At 35.9% G+C, this 18,567-nt stretch overlaps 1 protein-coding gene across 2 annotated transcripts in view; it reads right to left on the minus strand.

The window, feature by feature from the left end:
- The window catches only part of HBS1 (translation elongation factor EF-1alpha (GTPase) HBS1), an 86,645-nt gene extending 76,514 nt beyond the window's left edge, over positions 1-10,131 (minus strand). Inside the window, exons 1-4 of one of the 2 annotated variants that reach the window (XM_083135728.1) lie at positions 9,883-10,067; positions 5,351-5,419; positions 3,853-4,152; positions 951-1,007 (exon numbers count right to left, since the gene is read on the minus strand). In XM_083135728.1, coding sequence (XP_082991854.1) covers positions 951-1,007; positions 3,853-4,152; positions 5,351-5,419; positions 9,883-9,925 — 469 coding nt within the window. In that variant the 5' untranslated portion in view covers positions 9,926-10,067. Of the gene's footprint in view, positions 1-950; positions 1,008-3,852; positions 4,153-5,350; positions 5,420-9,882 lie in introns of both variants that reach the window. The other variant, XM_083135729.1, reaches the window with a different exon arrangement.
- Positions 10,132-18,567: the final 8,436 nt, after the last annotated feature.

The raw sequence follows: 18,567 nt of genomic DNA on the forward strand, positions 1-18,567 counted from the left end.
CTGTCTCTTATTCAAACTGAAGCATTACATTAAATGTTTCTTAGTAATGCTATACCCAGCAACTTTAACATTCCTGCTAAATGTCATAAATAGTTACATTACATACCTTCACTGTCCTATTTATATGGTTTTTAGGCCTGGTCTTTATTATTAAGCAAACAAGAACAGTAGAACGTTAAATTATGCCTGTATTTGAGGCACTGAAACAAAGTATGAGTGAAGTCATTAACAACTGAAAAGTGTAAGTCTAGGCTTTCGTTCCAGGTACCATTTGATAATGCTTTAAAACGTCAAATACTCAAAAATTTAAGTGTATTAATACTAAAGCTGGCATGCTTACTCATTCCCAATACTTTATTTCTATAAAATGTTAGCATATAAATATTCCATTGCAATTACATCATTGTCTTACCTTTATTAAAACTAAGGTACAGATACAAAAGCAAAAAGCTGCAAATGTTTCATGTATATATCAGGATAGAAACCACTAAAAATCAGGTACTGTTATATCAGTCTATCAGAACTTCGTTTAAATTAATATGACAAGCACATTTGGTCACAAAATCTACTTCTTGCAAAATGTATGCTGCAGAGTTAAAGAAAATGGCAGTTGAGGTGACATCCTGAATACCGATAACCAAAAGTGAGGTATCTATGTGTCATAAATGTTGAGTTAAATGTCTAATGAAATCACTGAACAAGATCCATTTTACCTTCCTTTTCGAATGGTCTTTTATTTTTTCTTTTCTTTTCGACAATGCCAACAAACAAACCTTGACCATTTTTTAAACATATTTTAATGGTCCTGTCTTCGGTTTCTCATTACAGTTATGCTGCCATTTCTTGTACAAAGATGTCCGGATTGTTCTGTTGTATCTTTATACACTTAGGACCCAATTACATTATATATTTTTAAATCATAAGATTCAAATAATTGTACAAATATTCACCTTTCTCTCTCCTCCGTTCCTTCCTTTCTCTCTGAGGTTTTGGACCAATTTCAGCACCTGGAAATGCAAAGTAACGATTGCATAATGATACATATGAAAAGACAAGCTACCACATCATGTAAGAAGTCAAATTAAAAAGAAAACACTGACTTTCCTTTATGTTTTATGAGATGGTTAACATTAACTAAGAATCCACTTCAAATACTGTAGTAATGAAACCTGGCACAATGAGTGTAACTTGATACTAGAATGATACTGTATTCATTTATATTATGATGTAGGTTTTATTTAACATTCAATGAAACTTACATCAACTGGATGGTGCGAATCGTCCTTCTTGGAAGGCATTGTGTGATTCAGCCAACACTCACCCTACAGACCAGACTTCATGCTACAAGATTTTTTCATCTTTCCCAAAATGAAGAAAAAGTATTTGTGGGACTAGGTCTGAATGTAGAAAATGCAGGGATCATAATCACCCTTACTGGACAACACCAATGTTTATTATGGCACTGAATGAGGAAGGGTGCCGTGAAAGGAAGTGTATGATATTTATTCCATAGGAATTTACATGGTTTGTTATGAGAATCTAGAATATTTATGACAGTCACGAAAGTTTCCTTGTCATGCTTAGCAGCATTTAGTGCTCTTACATACAATTAAAATTGTAATTCCATATTATTTTCCCCCACATTTCAGGACAACAAAAAATCACACGAAGCACATTGAAGTTTCCATCATTTTTGGACAATATTCACATATTCTCTTACATTATAATAAGACTTAATGAGGTATACAGGTACAGTAATTATATTTTTTTTTAGAATCATACTATGCAAAACTGCCAAGTGCTCACGAGAACATGCTCCAACAGTAGCAGAGTAGGTACTCACGAAGTAGGCATCTGCTGTTTTTCATATGAACAAAGTGTGAGGATTTAAACGGAGCACATACTCTAACTCAGTGAAACACATGTCCTTAATTTCCACCCTAGATGTTACAGTCAGTGTTAATCAAGGCAGTGGTCCTTCGAAATTAATTGGATGACAACAGAAACAGCAATGTGGAAACATGGAACTTGACTTACACAAGATCCTACTGCATGTTCTGCAACAAACCATGTACGCTCGACCCTGTGGCCGAGTGGTTAGCACATCGTGCTGCGATGCCAAGGGTCCCGGGTTCGAATCCTGGTCGGGCTTGGTTGTTTGTGAATGTCCATTCATCAATTTCATCATTTCATCACTCATCCCCATCTTCGCAAATTAGCCTAGAGGCACAAAACGCGAAGTAAAATAAACTAAATCAATCAATAAACCATGTACATTTGATATTGTTAATTCTCTACGTAAGGTTTGGGGGATACAATTTCCCTCACCCTGTATACGAATTTTCCATAATAATCTTGATCAACGTTCATAACTTCATCCACAGCAGTAGACAGCTCAGAATACCGAGAACATGATTCTCTTATTCGTAGCAACACATGAGCACATTTTCCCTGGGTTCTCAGGTTTCAATAGTGTACATTTTTCAAAAACTTGAGAAATGAGTGGATGTTTATTAGGGCGGAGCTGATACCCCTTTGAACAGTTACCAATACTGATATTCTTACACAGGGTGTCTATCAAAATTCTTTCCTTTTTATTGACCTTTTTTCCTTCTTCTTAACACTTATTTGTTCGGCCCCTACTTAGGTATAGTTGGAAATCAAGAAAGTATTTTTATTCAATGAAAACCCCATACTACTGAAGCTGTACTTTAACAAACACATGTAAAAATTAATGTTTCAGACTTCATCCTGGATGGGAAATAGACATCTTTATTAAATTTTTCTTTTTTCAAAACTTCATGCATACAAGAATGTAATTCTTACGAAATGAAGTGAGCAAATCTTAACCTCAACTCAATACAATTTTAGATTTCCAAATATTCAATTTTATCAAATCCCAGTACAGGTAACGTTTAAATAAATAAATATAATATTGTAAATTCACTTTACTGTAAAAAAATAGCAAAAATTCTTCACCACATGTATAATTTATTAACTTTTTCTTGACTGGTAGACACCCTGTTACAGTTTCGTACCAATACCAATGCTTGAATTTGTAACAATTAAAAGTTGTTCAAAATATTGATTATTATTATTTTGCGAGTATTCCATTTGGATTACATGCATCAACTTGACTTCATATATTCAAGAATTACATGCATTTTGTCCACAATGTTTGTGCAAAATAAATGAAAACTTTCGCATAATTTCCAGGATAATTACTCTGCAAAAAGTGTCGCATGGCATATTTTTGCAGACCCTGCGAAAGTTCAAGGTGTCGGAAAAGTATCAGCTGGTATGATAAATAACTTCCAACACATACTTATCAATAACAACACATCAGCATCGTTATCAGCTGTCAAAGCTCAGTCCCAATGTTTATAGATACAACTCAAGGTTATAAATAAAACAAAAATAATTTAAATATACACAATTTATGTATTAATGGGGGAGGGGCAATGCATGATGGCAGAGGCAATAAATCAATCAAATCAATGTTGATTTCAAATCAACCTGGTAAACAGCAACATCAGGTAGGTCTGGATAATTAGGAATTAGATAAATCTCTAGTGCCTACAACTCTTCATGTTTGCAAAAGTAACTTGTACAGAATTCACATTTGAATCCCTGCCTGATAATTTGAAATTTAAGGAATGTCTGGTCACCTGATACTCTTGTTTATGAATACAACTTAGTGCGTTTCACAAACTGAGTGTGTAACTGAACACAATTTTCTTGTTTGTTTTCTAACATTACAATTGCATAGGCACAGAACCTAAAATAAATCATGTGTCTGTAATGTTTTTACAATGTAGAAAAGATATGAAACAATCGAATAGATGATCTTACCATCTCCAGATCTACTCAATATAGTATCCAAGGACCTCTGAATGTCAAAGTTATTCCTGATGATCGTGTCCTCAAGAACATTTTCTGGAACTGTGTCACCAATCACATTGTGAATCTCTTCAACGCAAGACTGCAGCCGAGCTTCGTCAAAGTCACTGAGCACTACCTTAGTATGCAGCCCCCTTTGCTTACAAGGGGAGGCCTTGTCATCTGTTTCTTCCTCTTCAATGATTTCATCTTCTTCGCTGAAGAAAGCTGACATCTGCGGCTTCTTGCTGCGGTCATACATGAATTCAGCAGCTGCACCAATAGAGAACATATATTATTGGCACAATAATTTCTGTTGCACTGTAATTGAATTGAAATGTAATTATTTAAGTGATGTTAACATTTTTACACCTTTATAAAACATAAAACTATTTTACAGAGTAAGGTTAGATACATAAAAGAAAATAAATAAAAGTTAAATATAATTGTTCTTAAAATAGATTGTCAAATTTCCATACATTGGGACATTTACCTGTACTAGCAATACCAATTTGTTCATCCAAGTGTTGGATTTCAAGACTGTAGTTGCAGTTATATTATGATGTCTTCTAGTGTTATAATGAGGCACTTTCAAACATAATTTTTCCAGATTTGTTTTACTATCTATTTACAGTAATACCATGTGCTGTAAATAATCTCCATATACACTGTACAGAAATTGAAAGACCTAAACTTATTTATATTGTGAGGGACTGAAGGATTCATGTTAAAAAGTTGGTAATTCCATTTCTTGGGAACTGACCATCTTCAATCAAGAGGAAGTGCAATATTAAGTAATCATTCAGCTGCCAGATTATACATTTCAGAATGTGCTTTTTGAATGGTGGTTTTCTAAGTGTCATACAAATTCCAAATGCATAAAAAATTGGTCAAAAACAGCACATTTCTCACCCCTGTAATTTCAGAAATACAAAAGTTATGGATCGGCAACTTTGCATAGCATTCCACCTCAGCTGGCTATTTCGGTATACCAAGTTTCAAATGAATCAAAATATGTGAGGTTGAAGAGTGCCTCTTCATTGGTTGATTTCACATGGAATGGCCCAAATGTGGAGGTGATCACAGAAAATTTTGTGAAATCGCTGGAAATTTATGTACAACCAAATTGTCCACCTGAAGGTCCCTATTGGTGGATCAATTTGTCATAATAATACTTGAAGGTTCACCATGGAATGACTACAAATTAGGTAGTTGGCATAAAAAAGATAAATATATTGAAAAGAATATGGGTTTCAGTGTGAAATGGAGGGTGGGGGAGAGGTCAAATAAAAATTTGTGAGTTTGAATCTAAAGTGCTTGAATTTTCTAAACGTGAATCAGAATAATTTTAGGAAGTAGAACAAAATTCACTTTAATAAGTGGTTATTGATGTTACAACTTGAAATAAAATTATAGCAAGCTTATACTATAACACACCATTAAAATGGCAATGATAAAAACCTCAACTTACCAATGCTTGGTGATACACAGTATTCATCTTCCACTGAATGGCCATAAACATCGTCATATCCATCATACTCTGGAACAAAAACAGCCTCCATTAATTCTCTACTACATACAAGGTAAGCTTGCAATGAAAGTAAAACAAGAAACCGATGAAGCATGAACACATCTGCTAAATATACTTATAAATATAAATACACTTCACCATTTTTTGAAGGCTCCTCAAGCACTCACAATCTCCTCGCAAGAGCAATGAACTGCATTCACTTCAAGAATGAACAATATGCAATGACTTTACATTTTCACAATTTTTCGCTAACATCTCTGCATAATAAGTAATGTATTTGTATAACATGATGAATTATTTTGCTGAGAAAGAGACCGTGAGTCAGCAACGTTGGTGCAGTTTCTCATTTGAACCCCACAGGACAAATCTTGACAATGATGAAAGAATCGGGTGGTAGACAGAAGTTCAAAGCAAAATACATGCAAATGGATACTCACTGCTGGGTTGAGTTGATGTTTTAAGTCCACTTTATGCACAGTAAGGCTAATCGGGACTGGACCTACAGTTTAAAGTGAGATCCGAACCACTGTGTCTCCAGCAGGTATTGAACCTGGGACCCATTGATTACAAGATGAAGATGCTACCACTGAGCCATTGGGGAGGCCCGATCAAATGGATACTCGTGAACACTCATCTCCAAAAAATGGGCAAACATAGTTCATGCTCTCACAGAAGCTGTGGCAGAACGCAACATCCTCAATACTTTCCCCACAGTAGTGCCCTATGGGTTTCACGTTTGAAGCTGACACATTGCATATTCAATATTATCGTTGTATCACTTTTTGTTGCAAATTTCCTTCACTGACTGCAAGATCTTGGCAGAGGTGGATGAGTAGCAATCAATGAAAGTTGGAATTACAGATGATGAATTACAAAAAGAGAAATGTTAGCAAAATAACTCGTTCATGCATTCAGATGTTTACCCTTAAAGGTGGAAATACTTCAGCTAAATGAAAGTAAAAGAATAGCACGATTTTAGAAAAGATACAACCAAGGCCCACCTTAGACAAAAGCATTTTCCTTAATATTTACACAATGACCAAAATGCCTCAGTGTAAAGTGAAAAATCCTATGGCATTTCTCAAGGGTAGGATCAGTCCTATTTCCGGAGCATTTTTCGTAGCATAACCAATCAGAAGCGAGCTCTAGGTCACGAATGCAGCTGTAATGGCAGCCCCGTGACATGTAAACAACGTATTACTTCACATTTTTTTAAAAGCCGATAACTATTGAACTTTGTAACGTATAGTACATGTATGGTTCAATATTTTAGTTGTTTCAATTGTAAGCACCGTGCACTCACCATAGATGGTGTAACTCAATGTGCCTTTTGTGCTCCATATATTATATGTACATTGTAATTGCAAAACCTAACCAAAATATTACATGAAATGATTCAGTGTAAAATACTATCTGCTATAAGATTTTTGTAAGCATTTAAGTAGTAATTATGCTGGCAAAAATGTTAAAGGAAATGCTTCTGTCTAAACCGGTCCTACCCCTGTCATTGTCAAGTTTGTTAGTTTTGAAGTAATTGGATAGTTGTTGGAAAGTATTAGATGACAGATGGATATGTCAGTGAAGTGAGGGGTGGATAGTGCTCAGGTTACATTATTTGATACAGTGTAGATGTTGTAGTTTTGTAAGAAATAAATGCCAGATGGCTATAATTAACATAAATAAACTTTCTCCTCCCTTAAAAGGAAATTAAGAGATAAAATGTATGCTGGTCGACCCACACCAAATTTGAGCAATGCTGTCATCTTGCAATCAATGGGTCTCAGGTAAGGTTTGATTTTCAGTATTCACACATCATTGGCTGTGATTCAAGAATTATTTACAATTGATATTTTATTCATTATAATTTGGGTGGTATTAGGGTCTGCGATTCATCCACACATCTTCAACTCTCTTAGTTTCTCATCCTTTTCCCAGACAACCTCCAAATTTTTCATAAAGGCAAAATTTATTATCATTTCGGTGCTAAATTTCGAAACAGTTCAAATTGTTTTATGATTTTTTTCAAATTCTCCTAGCGGGAAGACTAATTATTGTAGATTTTTTGCAATCATTGAATCACGGAATTTGAACTATCCTTAACAGTAATGAGCATGGTTTGGATTTCGGGAGCAAATTTAGAATAACGGAAGTATCTTCAATTGCTTTCAAATTCGGCAAACTCATTAATTTTGGTCTCGTAATCACAAATCTGCATTAAAATTTGGCAGTCACGCCTAGAAATTGCAAAATAAGTCGAAAAAAGTGGGTCCCTGAACGGAGTAAACACCCTTGATTTATGAAGAAAACAACTATTTTGTGCAATGATTAGCGTTTCAAAACTATGTTTATGATGACCCTTAATTTTAACTATGCTTGCCTAACCTAACCTTACCGTGAATGGTTCGTGGGGCAAACATGTTTTCCACCTTTACACAAGATGCCATTTTTTCACATGCAAATCAAAACTCTCACTTATTGCACAACACTTGAGCAACGTTGGTAGCAAGACCGTTGAGCGGAAAGGAAGACGTCTTCATACAGTTTCCATGTTAGTGTACGGAGAATCATAGCGGTAATTGACAAGGTTATTTTTCAATTTCTAGACGGGACCGTCAATTTTTAACTGCAGATTCGTGATTACCAGGCCAAAATTAGTGAGTATGCCGAATTTTAAAGCAATTGGAGATACTTCTGGTACTGTAAATTCATACCGGATTTCGAAAAAATTATTTATGTTGGAAAAAAACAACTTAAAAATTACCTTACACAAGTATGCACGCTTCCCATGGAGAATGTATTTTCCGTTGACAACCAACTGTAAGTATCGTAGACTACTAGGAATTAATGTAGAAGTAAATCTGAACGCTAGTAGAATGCATTTAGGGACTTTACTTTAATGCTGACCTGCCTAACCTAACTACGAAAGCATTTATTGAACAAAATCTTCAGTAATCGCTAAAACTCCGCAGTATGTGTTAACAGAAGTAAATCAAAATCAAACCACATTAAAATTGCATTCGTAGCATGATGAAATTGCAATAAAACAAAAGGAACTTGGGCCCTAAATTTACTGGTACACCACATACCTACTATAAAACCTTATATTCCCGGATGAAAAAATTCTGGATAAACCCTTACACCATCCCTCCCCCTTAATTGTTTGGAAAGTCTATTTGCAGAAACTGAATATGTGTCACATGACATCGGTGTAGATATTTGTACTTGTACATGTTTTGTTACTTCAGTAAAATATCAAAATTTATTTTCAAGTTCTGAAATTTTGGTAACACTTTACTATAGGAGTGACGGATTTCTTCAATTTTACAGGAGAAAGAACTTACGGACATTTTCTGTAGCATTGTGGAAGTTCGTGAATGTAGTTTTGATCCATTTTAATGCGGATACATGTTGTTTTCTGCGAAAATCTCTGTCCGACACGCTGTTTCTGCTGCTGCCATTTGCTTTCTGCACGAGAGTACAATGTTCCATGTGTTAGATGACGTAAACCCCATAGTCAGTGTTTCAAACTCACCGTGTTTTCACTAGAACATGCCGTCGAGTATTTTTTTTTTTAATTATGCTTGCCTAACCTTACCTAACCTTACGGAAAATGGTTTGTGAGGCTAACATGAATGGTTATTGGGGCTAACGTGAATGGTTTGTGGGGCTAAAGTCAATGGTTGTGAGGCTAACGTGAATGGTTTGCGAGGTATTCGCATAATTTCAAGTTCGGGCACAACAGTAGGTATTTTCTGGTGAACAAGGTTACAAAACTGCATAAATCAACAAAACACTCGCACAACACGTGATGAACCAGTACTCTATCACCATAATGTGTGTTACAGAATCGAAATAACTAGTAACAGTAAGTACTCGTAAATGTAAGAAATATACATATTTTCGTTAGAAATTCATTATTTCACCTAAAGAAATGTTCCGCAATGCAGAATAGTATGTTAGCAATGTAAAAAAAGGGGGAAACAAATTATTTATAGGTGTCACCCCCATAGTAAAGTAGTACCAATTTGTGTAAAAACTGTTTTCGTACTCCAAAATATTATTTAAAAAAAAAATACTTCTAAACGCTCATTCTTCAACAAAATCTTGAGAAACAAGAGCATTTGTGCGGTGACAATGTTTAGCAACACAACAGCAAACATTCTAGAAAATGTATGTCTCAGCAATCTTTTTAAAGTAGAGATTAAACAATTAGAAATTCAAATAAAAAGTAAATATTGCAAGAGTACATTCTACATGGTGGTATTGATTTGTTTGGGATGTAGGTATTTTGAGCTATCTTATCAATGAACTCGTAAGTTATGTATAATTAATTTCTGTGGAACCACTACTCTTCAAAACATAGGCTACTTCTAATGCATATCAGAAATGAACAACCAAGCTCTAAAATAAGATGCATGAAAGCTACTTTCCTGCACTTACTTGACGATGGCCTGGGTTACATTTATACATACCTTCAGAATAATTCATTGACCGAACATTCCTGTGTCGGGACATTTTTAACGTTTTGTGTTTACGTAACCATTATAAAATTCACACGATCCTGATTATATACAGCCATAAATGACAAAAATCTGTTAGAAACCTTACACCGTACCATTTATCGTGTTACATGTAGCACTGGTCAAAGTAGCACTTCTAATACAAATATTGAGGAAAAGTGTATACAAGCGTAACATTGAAAGCAGTCCACTTCACTTCTTCCAAAATAAATTGCAATTTTCTCACTACAGCTTTTACAAACAAAAACTCCCACTTAAAAATTATTTTGGTTTATTTAGTACTGGGGTTGATTCAAACATTTAAGGATCTTCTTTAATATACATCGTGATACACATACCGCCACATAAGCCACATACACGCCAAAAGCGCGCGAAAGCCAATCATTAAAATAAAATTTCAAGTAAAATGACTTTATCTCACGCATATAATAAAAAATGTTATAAGGTATGATACTTTATCTCACAGGTATTATAAAAATTGATATAAGGCATTCATGTCCTTCAGCAGGCCCGTAGCTAGAGGGGGCAGGGAGTGCAACTGCCCCCCCCCTGAGAGCATGCTTTGCCCCCCCTGTGAAAAATACAGAACACATTCCTACCTGGAATTCTCACTAATCTTTACAATTATATACTGTATTACTCTAGCAACACGAAGGTGTGTCGGATTCCGTATAATGTCTTATCAGAATTGGGGGGATTCCCTTCCAGATTCAGATTTCGGAAAATGATTTCGCAATTTTCAGTATCTAGAACAGTTGTGACACTTTGAGTAGTCTTGTATTAAAAGTGTCTAATGTATTTGGATGTTGTTTTTTGCTCGAATGTGTTGCTATGAAGTTTGAACTGCATAATTTCATAATTTTTTGTTTCCCAAGTCTATCTTTTGGTAATAGCGAGAGAGAGGGAGTGCATATTTGATTTTTGTTACTTAGCATTGCTTTTCTGCCACATCCAGCTAATCGTGGAGATGAGTGATGACGTGAAATTGATGAAGAGACAAAAGTGCTGCAACCACAAGGGGGCAGGGGCATTGTCGTCCCCCCCCCCCCCCAATCTTGGAGGGAAGTCCAATCTAGGGGGGCAAACATTGAAGTAAAGAAACATGACTAGCAGAATCTAAGAATAACAGGACAAATGGATACTCAAGATGGAATAAGTTTTCAAGTGTTTCTTGCATTTTTCTTCCAGACGGCTAAGGGCACTTACAGGGGGCACAGAGTGGCAATTGCCCCCCCCCCCCCGATTTCAAATTTTATACAAATAAAAGTACATTTCTTAAAACTTTATTGCTTGCTTCGCTCGCAAGCATGATGTATACTATTCTTATAGTCCGTAGTGCAGAGCCGCAGCTAGGGGTCAGCGGGAGTCAACCCTGGGCCAAAACGATCTGAATGAAAAAAAAAAAATATGTTAAAGAGATTCCCATGGCGCCCAGTGAAATTATTTGCGCCCAATTAAATCAATATTGTTTTCAGTTTGCAAATATTTGGATCTAAAGATTTTCCTGCTTGCTTCGATCCCAATATGATTATTTTCTGTAATACATTCTAAATTATCTGAGATAGAAGTAAGGCCAGATATATACTTCAGATTGTTGTCGCACATTTGAGAGACAATTTGGCGTATGAATTGATCATGTAATGTATTTAAATAATATATATATATATATATATATATATTAAAGAAACTTTGAATACGTACACAATTTAGAGTTAACATGTTGCATATGTATTTTTTTATTTTATGTCGTTCCATGTTGCATATGTGTAAAAAATATGTTGTACATGAAAGTTATACGTGTCATATGGGCAAAAAGAATAATGTTCGTCATGCATATTTTGTCTTTCAAAAATACAGTTTGTGTGCTTGTTTTCCATTATTAGTTAATATTTCAAATTATTTGTTCAAACACAAATGCTTTAACATCGACTTGTACCCCCTTTTGCATGATTTACGACAATAATAACGTCCTTTTAATGCTACTATTGTTACTACCAGTGACGCAGGAACGTTTTTCATTTGGGGGGGTACAAAATTCAGCCTCCCATATATATATATAATCACAAATACTACTGCACCTAGAAATATATTTCGGGGGTCCAACCAAGTGTTGCAATAATAATAATAATAATAATAATAATAATAATAATAATAATAATAATAATAATAATAATAAATATAATTATAATAATCATATTTAATTAAATTAAAATATTAATTAAATATGTAAGTTAATTAATATTGTATTGTTGTTATTACATGAATAGGTAAAAGATAGTAAAACAATAGATATAAAAGCATATATTCAATTATCTAGCTTACGTGTAGTTAAGATCGCTAACATTTGCATAAAAACAACTGCCCTGGCAAGGAATTTAATGTCAAATAGAAAAATTATTGAATATTTATTGAATAACAAACAAGGAGTTAGATCCAATTAACGAAAAGTAAAGTTTTTTATTAATATTTTATGGATATTGTCATTAGTTGTGTGCATAAATCTTTTGGAACCCTTCAAAGCCGTATGAGCCAAATTCCTTGCCTTCCAATACGTTCAGCGAAAATAACCATCGATTATATAACAAATGCTAAACAATTATATTTTGATTATTTACTTTTATTTATTGGTAACTCTTTCGGGGGAGTGTCCGGACCCCCTCCTAAATACGTCCTTGATAGTTAGGTATAATGTGAAGGCATGGGAAATATTCTATTTTAGAACAGCACATAACTATTTTTTCTTTGTTTTTCTTAGAATTTTTTTTAAAACAGATTTTAAAACCAGATAACAATTCTGAAACATATATAGCTCTGGACCTCGTTCTGGCCTTATTTCAATTTAACGGAACGGAAAATCAGGAGTTCGAAATGTGAAAATTGCGAACAAAGATACATGTATTCATTTTAATGCAGGTTCAGATTAAAGGGGGTGAGGAGGATCTTGAGCCACCCCAACCAGGAATAATCATCTCCCACGCATCTGTAATGCGTTGTATTAAAAAAAAAAAAAAAAAAACGAGTAGAGATAGTTCCCGATCAACTCGTAAAGAAGTCTAACTTTGAAATATTTGTGAAACATTTGACAAAGCATTTATTTCTTATATAATTAGCTGTACGTGATGACACTCTTCAAGCACTGAAAGTAGGACAAAACCGAAATACTTCAGATGTCAGAGGAAGCAAGGAAAGGCATACGCTCAAAATGTTTTTTTTTCTTTTTCGTTTCAATCTTTGGTGAACAATATGAAGAACCGCCCAAGGTTTCTTTTCGTATGTAGTAGTATTAAATGGAGATACATGCGTGTGTTTTAGGGTGACATGTCAATTTCTCGTTTATGTGAAAAGGTAAACTTTAATGTCACAGTTAAAGATTTTCGCATCTACAAAGAAAATCCAAAACACATTCCCACCTCAGCGGCCTCCGTGGCGGAGGGGTTGGCATAGGGCGCTTTGACGCCAGAGGTACCAGGTTGAGCATGTGAGTGTTCATCAATTTATCATCGCCCATCCTCATCTTTGCGATTAGCCAAAAGTGGCAGAAATGCGAAGTAAAATAAACCAAATAAATCAATCAAACATTCTCATCTCACTCAAAGACCTTGCGAATCCAATCCAAAATCTACCAATAGAACCTGCAGTGAGTTTCATTTATCTCGTGCATTCATCTGACTAATGTAATTTTCTTACAGATTGACTTTAGGGTTTAACTTAAACTGGCGTTGTGTTTGTGTTGCATTCTAATACATAGGTAAAAATAATTCCGCCCCTCTGATAATATCGCAAATTGCACCTTGTTTAAATGTCTAGGAAAAATTTCATTTCATGTAGGAATGATATCGCGATGAAATAAGTCGAAAATTGTCACTGCCTCATCTCGTCTCCTGTGTGGCGAGGTCCTTCTCGTTCTTGTTTGTGTTAATTTTTGTTTCGGTTTCCACTCGGAAGTCATTAAAACTTTTTCTAGATTCACTTCATGCTCAGATAGGCTAATCGGGACTCTATTTTCAAAATATCTTAATATATAGGTTTAAGTATAGTTTTCCGAACACCCCCTTACAAAGTTATGAAAAATATGGGTGAGGTACAGCAGTACATTGTACCCCCCCTCCCCCCCAGCCCCCAAGTTGGTCTGTAGTATCTCGTCTCGATCGTGTAAGTATTTCGTTTTGGAAAATTCCATTCTAATATTCAAAAGAAAATGGGATCAGTCATATACCCTTCGAATCGACGCGACCATTTCTTTAGAAAAGTGTACCCCCCCCCCCCCCGACCTTACGCAAAGGAGCATTCGTCTGCAGCGTGATTTTCTGAGAGCAAATCTGATTCCATCGTTCCACACATATTTTAAACAATTTTCATCTCCTTAAAGAGGTTTCCAAGAACTTAGGTCCCGCGACTCCTGTGCACCGTACTCCCGCGAGGAGGGGAGGAGGTGAGTGGACCATGCTTCCTTATGGCCCGAGCTGAACGGAAGAAGGGAAAGCTGCGCGGGGACTTTTCGTCCAAGGTTTTTTCCTTGTGGTCTCTCAATAGTAGAATAAGTTTAGAATGGTTTGAATTTCTGTGGTAAGGAAGATAATGTTTATAAGTTATAAACAATATACACTTTTTTATTGGGCGAACTGAAAATAGGTTCTTTTAACAGTAGCACCTTGCGTCTGCCGTCAAATTACCAAGGGGGGGCGTACAGGGGGTACAACTCGATTTACAGATTTAGGGGGTACAGTACCCCCTTCAAAAATTTAGGGGGGAACAATGTACCCCTGTACCCCCCGTTCCTGCGCCACTGGTTACTACCACTACCACCACTATATTACTATTATTATAATTGGCATGTTTGTCCTGGTACTTGACCCCTCTCCATATAAAGATTTGTGGTTTCGCCTCTGCTTACAAAGAACATTCATGCCCAGGCTCTAACCTGGAACCCCTGGCTTCGTAGTGTGTTATGTAACCATCCCACCATGGAGGTCGGCTAGTGGAAGATGTGGGACAGCTTACTGGCTCAAATTATTATCAAACACGATGAAAATGTGATAGTGTTTCACATTTATTATTTCGGTTAGAAAGCGATAAAATTTGTAGTGTGAGACGGGTTACACTAAGCATCTTATGAAATATAAATGTGAATTTCAAATCTTATGAATCATTTCTCTATGCAAACGCATTAAATATGATAAGCAACATAGGTGTGTGTCATGATATCGTAACGAACTGTTGCTCGTTGGGATCTTATCAGAATCCTAACCATTATGCTTGGGTGATGTAGCTTCGTCATTCATTCATCCTCACTGGTGAGCACTCGCCCTTTGGCAGATAACTCAATGGTAATAGGCGAGAGGTTACTTTCACACTTGAAATGGCACAACACTAAGAATTTGGATTTATGTCTTCCAGTTTAGATCAACATGGTTAGAGAAGGATATTACCTGTCTATTCGATGCTGAAGAAATCCTCGGAGGAGACTCCTAGAAATGCTTTATCCTGACTCGCTCAAGCTCCCCGATCTGTCTCCTTCCTCGTACCAATGCAAAAGACCCCAAGTCGCCCGTTACACTCTAACTTATTCTTTCTTCCACCACCTGGTTATTGCTCCCCGATACCCGTTGATCAGCAACTTCCTTTCAATCAACCAGGAAGATAGATTTGATACTGACTTAGCATTCTTTGAATGCTTCAGAGAGTAACGGCCGACGAAGGAGGTTATTGCTTTTGGCTTGCTACTTTCCTCTAATCAGGGGAACCTGTTACGATATCCATTTTATAAAGGGAAAGTTAAGTTTTAACCCTGACTGTTTGCATGATATCGTTTCCATAGCATGTTATATATATTGCTCTCAAGAATTTTAAACGGCAGTAAAAATCAATTACATTTGCAACTGCGAAGCTTACAATGGGATTGCATACATTAAGGTCATAAGATGCCATATTTCGATTGCTTGTAACATCGAAAGAAGAATTAGACGAGTAAATAGTCATTGGTAAAAGTTGCCTTCCTTGATGTCCTGTACACACTGTGAAAATTTTCGATGTTATCAGACGGCACCCTATGAATATAGGTTCAAGAAAATGACAAGTATAAAAAAGCAGCAGTGAAATAAATACGATTGAAAATCTCTCAAATTATTTTCTATTTATTTTCTTATATTTATAATATTACATTGTGTCTGTAGCAGACGTTTTCTGTTAAAGTACCTCATGCACAACCTAATTTTTTGACAAATAATTATGTCAATTCTTCTGCTATGGAGTGGATTCTCCTAATTTTGTTCATATATCTTAAGCCATTCTGTGACTGGCAGAAATCAGTATCAGCATAAAAAAACCTGATATTTTGGGTTTGTACGCTTCTGCTCAAAAAGTGGTGGCGATAAGTGGCCCAGAGACCTCGCTTTTTCGGAAATGGGGTAAGGCGAAGGAGGCCCCTTAGATCATTTGGTTTCGTACCATAGTCATTAAGGAAGGTATTTTTTCATAACGTAAAGAGGATACAACATTTCCCTCTATAAAACTTGATATGAAATATGAATGATGACACTGTAATCCAAGAAGTCATTGATCAATCAAAGGATTCTTATTTGTTTGCCGGGTGTCAAACACATGTATTTCAACAACACAATATTTTGCAAAATGGTTAACGTAACCAGTAGGCAAACATTGTCTGTAGTGATGCAAGTCTCTCTCCTTTGAAGCAAATAGGAGCCATGTTTTAGCAAGTAGGCCTACAAAAAATTATACAAATTTTTACACAATTCATCAAAGTGTAGATTACATGTAACCATTATTATTTAATTAATTCGATTTTTCTTGCATAACACAACATAATGGTGGTGTTGGATTCTCGTTAGATTCCTTTGTGTGTAAAAATATCGCATACTGGAAATTAGAGTACATTATGAAGCACAATTTATAAAGGACTTCCTTAATCAGTTCTGCAGAGAAGCCCAAAGTTACATATTAATAGTCTATTAACATTATTGACATGTAAATATAAAGTAGATAAAATCCCAATTAGACTATATATGTTAAACTTCATCTTTGTATTCTTTGTTAGTCCGAAAGGTCATTATAGAAATATTGTTATTTGATGTTGCTCGAACTTTTTTTGTTCGTTGGATTTTCAAGATATCATCCCTTTCCTGTTACCATAGAATAGTTAGAACCTAACCTAACCTAACCTAACTAGTCTATGCTGTTACTTATCACTTTTGGAGGAGGGGGGCAAGCGCCCCTCTGTACCCTGCTATATCTGCCAATGCAACACAATATATTAAAAATTTTCCCCTCTAGGATTGACTTTGCCCCCCCCCCCCCCCCCTAGTAAGAAATACTGGCTACGGGCCTGTCCTTCAGTGAAGTGCCCAAAGGGAGTGGTGGGGTCACAAGCCCTCTTTGGCCCAGTAGACCCCACTCGAAATGGTTGTAGCAGCAATACCGATCTTTTTGCATGGAAAGTAAAATGTTATTGCATTCTCAAATAATTCAATAAACATTATCCTCCCGGGGAAAGTATTGTTTGCCCGCTCCCGTGGAAAAACTGTTTGTTTGTTTGCCCCACGGGGGTTGATTGATTGATTGATTTGCTGCTTTAAGTCCACTTTATGCACAGAAAGGCTAATCGGGACTGGACCTACAGTTTAAAGTGGGACCCAAACCACTGTGCCATGTGCCTCCACCAGGTATCGAACCCGGGACTGTAGGCTGTAGTGATCTATATCTTCCCATGTTGTATTTTTTTGTGATTTTGATATAATTTTTGGCTATGTATTTTGTATTTGTATGTGTAAAATCTATTAATGTAGTATTGTATTGTAATGTAAGTATTTACATGTCCTATATTACCATGTACTGTTATTTGTACATACCGGTAGTCCTTGGACGCAAATAAACTAAACTTGATTACAAGGCGACGACGCTAACCCCGACGGGGGAAAAAAGACTTAGGAGCAAGAACATTTTTAGAACTATTTCTTTGCAAACTGATAATTCATATTATTAAACATAGCAATTACTTTCATTTCACATTATCCCTCGATGCAGTGGTAGCGATTAGGGGGCAAGGGTGGGGGTAGTTGCCCCCTAACTTTTTGCCACCTTTGCCCCAGCACTTTTTTTTAGCCCAACGAATATGCTAAACATTATCTACCAAGGGAAAGTAAACTGTCCTTGCCCTCCAGGTTTGGCAATTTGTCCCCCAGTTTTGGAACCCAAAAGTCGTCACTGTCTTTGATACTACTACTACTACTACTACTACTACTACTACTACTACTACTACTACTATTATTATTATTATTATTATTATTATTATTATTATTATTATTATTATTATTATTATTATTATTATTATTGGTGCGTTTATCCTGGTACTTGCTTCACCCCAGATAAAAATTCGTGGTTGCGCCTCTGCAGGAAAGGGGAGGGGAAACAGAAAGAGAGGTGATCGGGAAATGATTGCTTGATATGATTTATTTTACTTCGCTTATCTGCCACGTTTGGCTAATTGCGAAGATGAGGATGAGTGATGATGATATGATGATATTGATGAAGGGACACTCACAAAAAAATACCAATTCCTAGGAGGAGAGAATTCCAACCTGGGACGCTTGGCGTCGTACCGCGCTGTGCTAACCTCTCTGC

This window comes from Lepisma saccharinum, chromosome 14 (genome assembly GCF_977018435.1).
Source record: "Lepisma saccharinum chromosome 14, izLepSacc3.1, whole genome shotgun sequence".
Lineage (NCBI taxonomy): Eukaryota > Metazoa > Arthropoda > Insecta > Zygentoma > Lepismatidae > Lepisma > Lepisma saccharinum.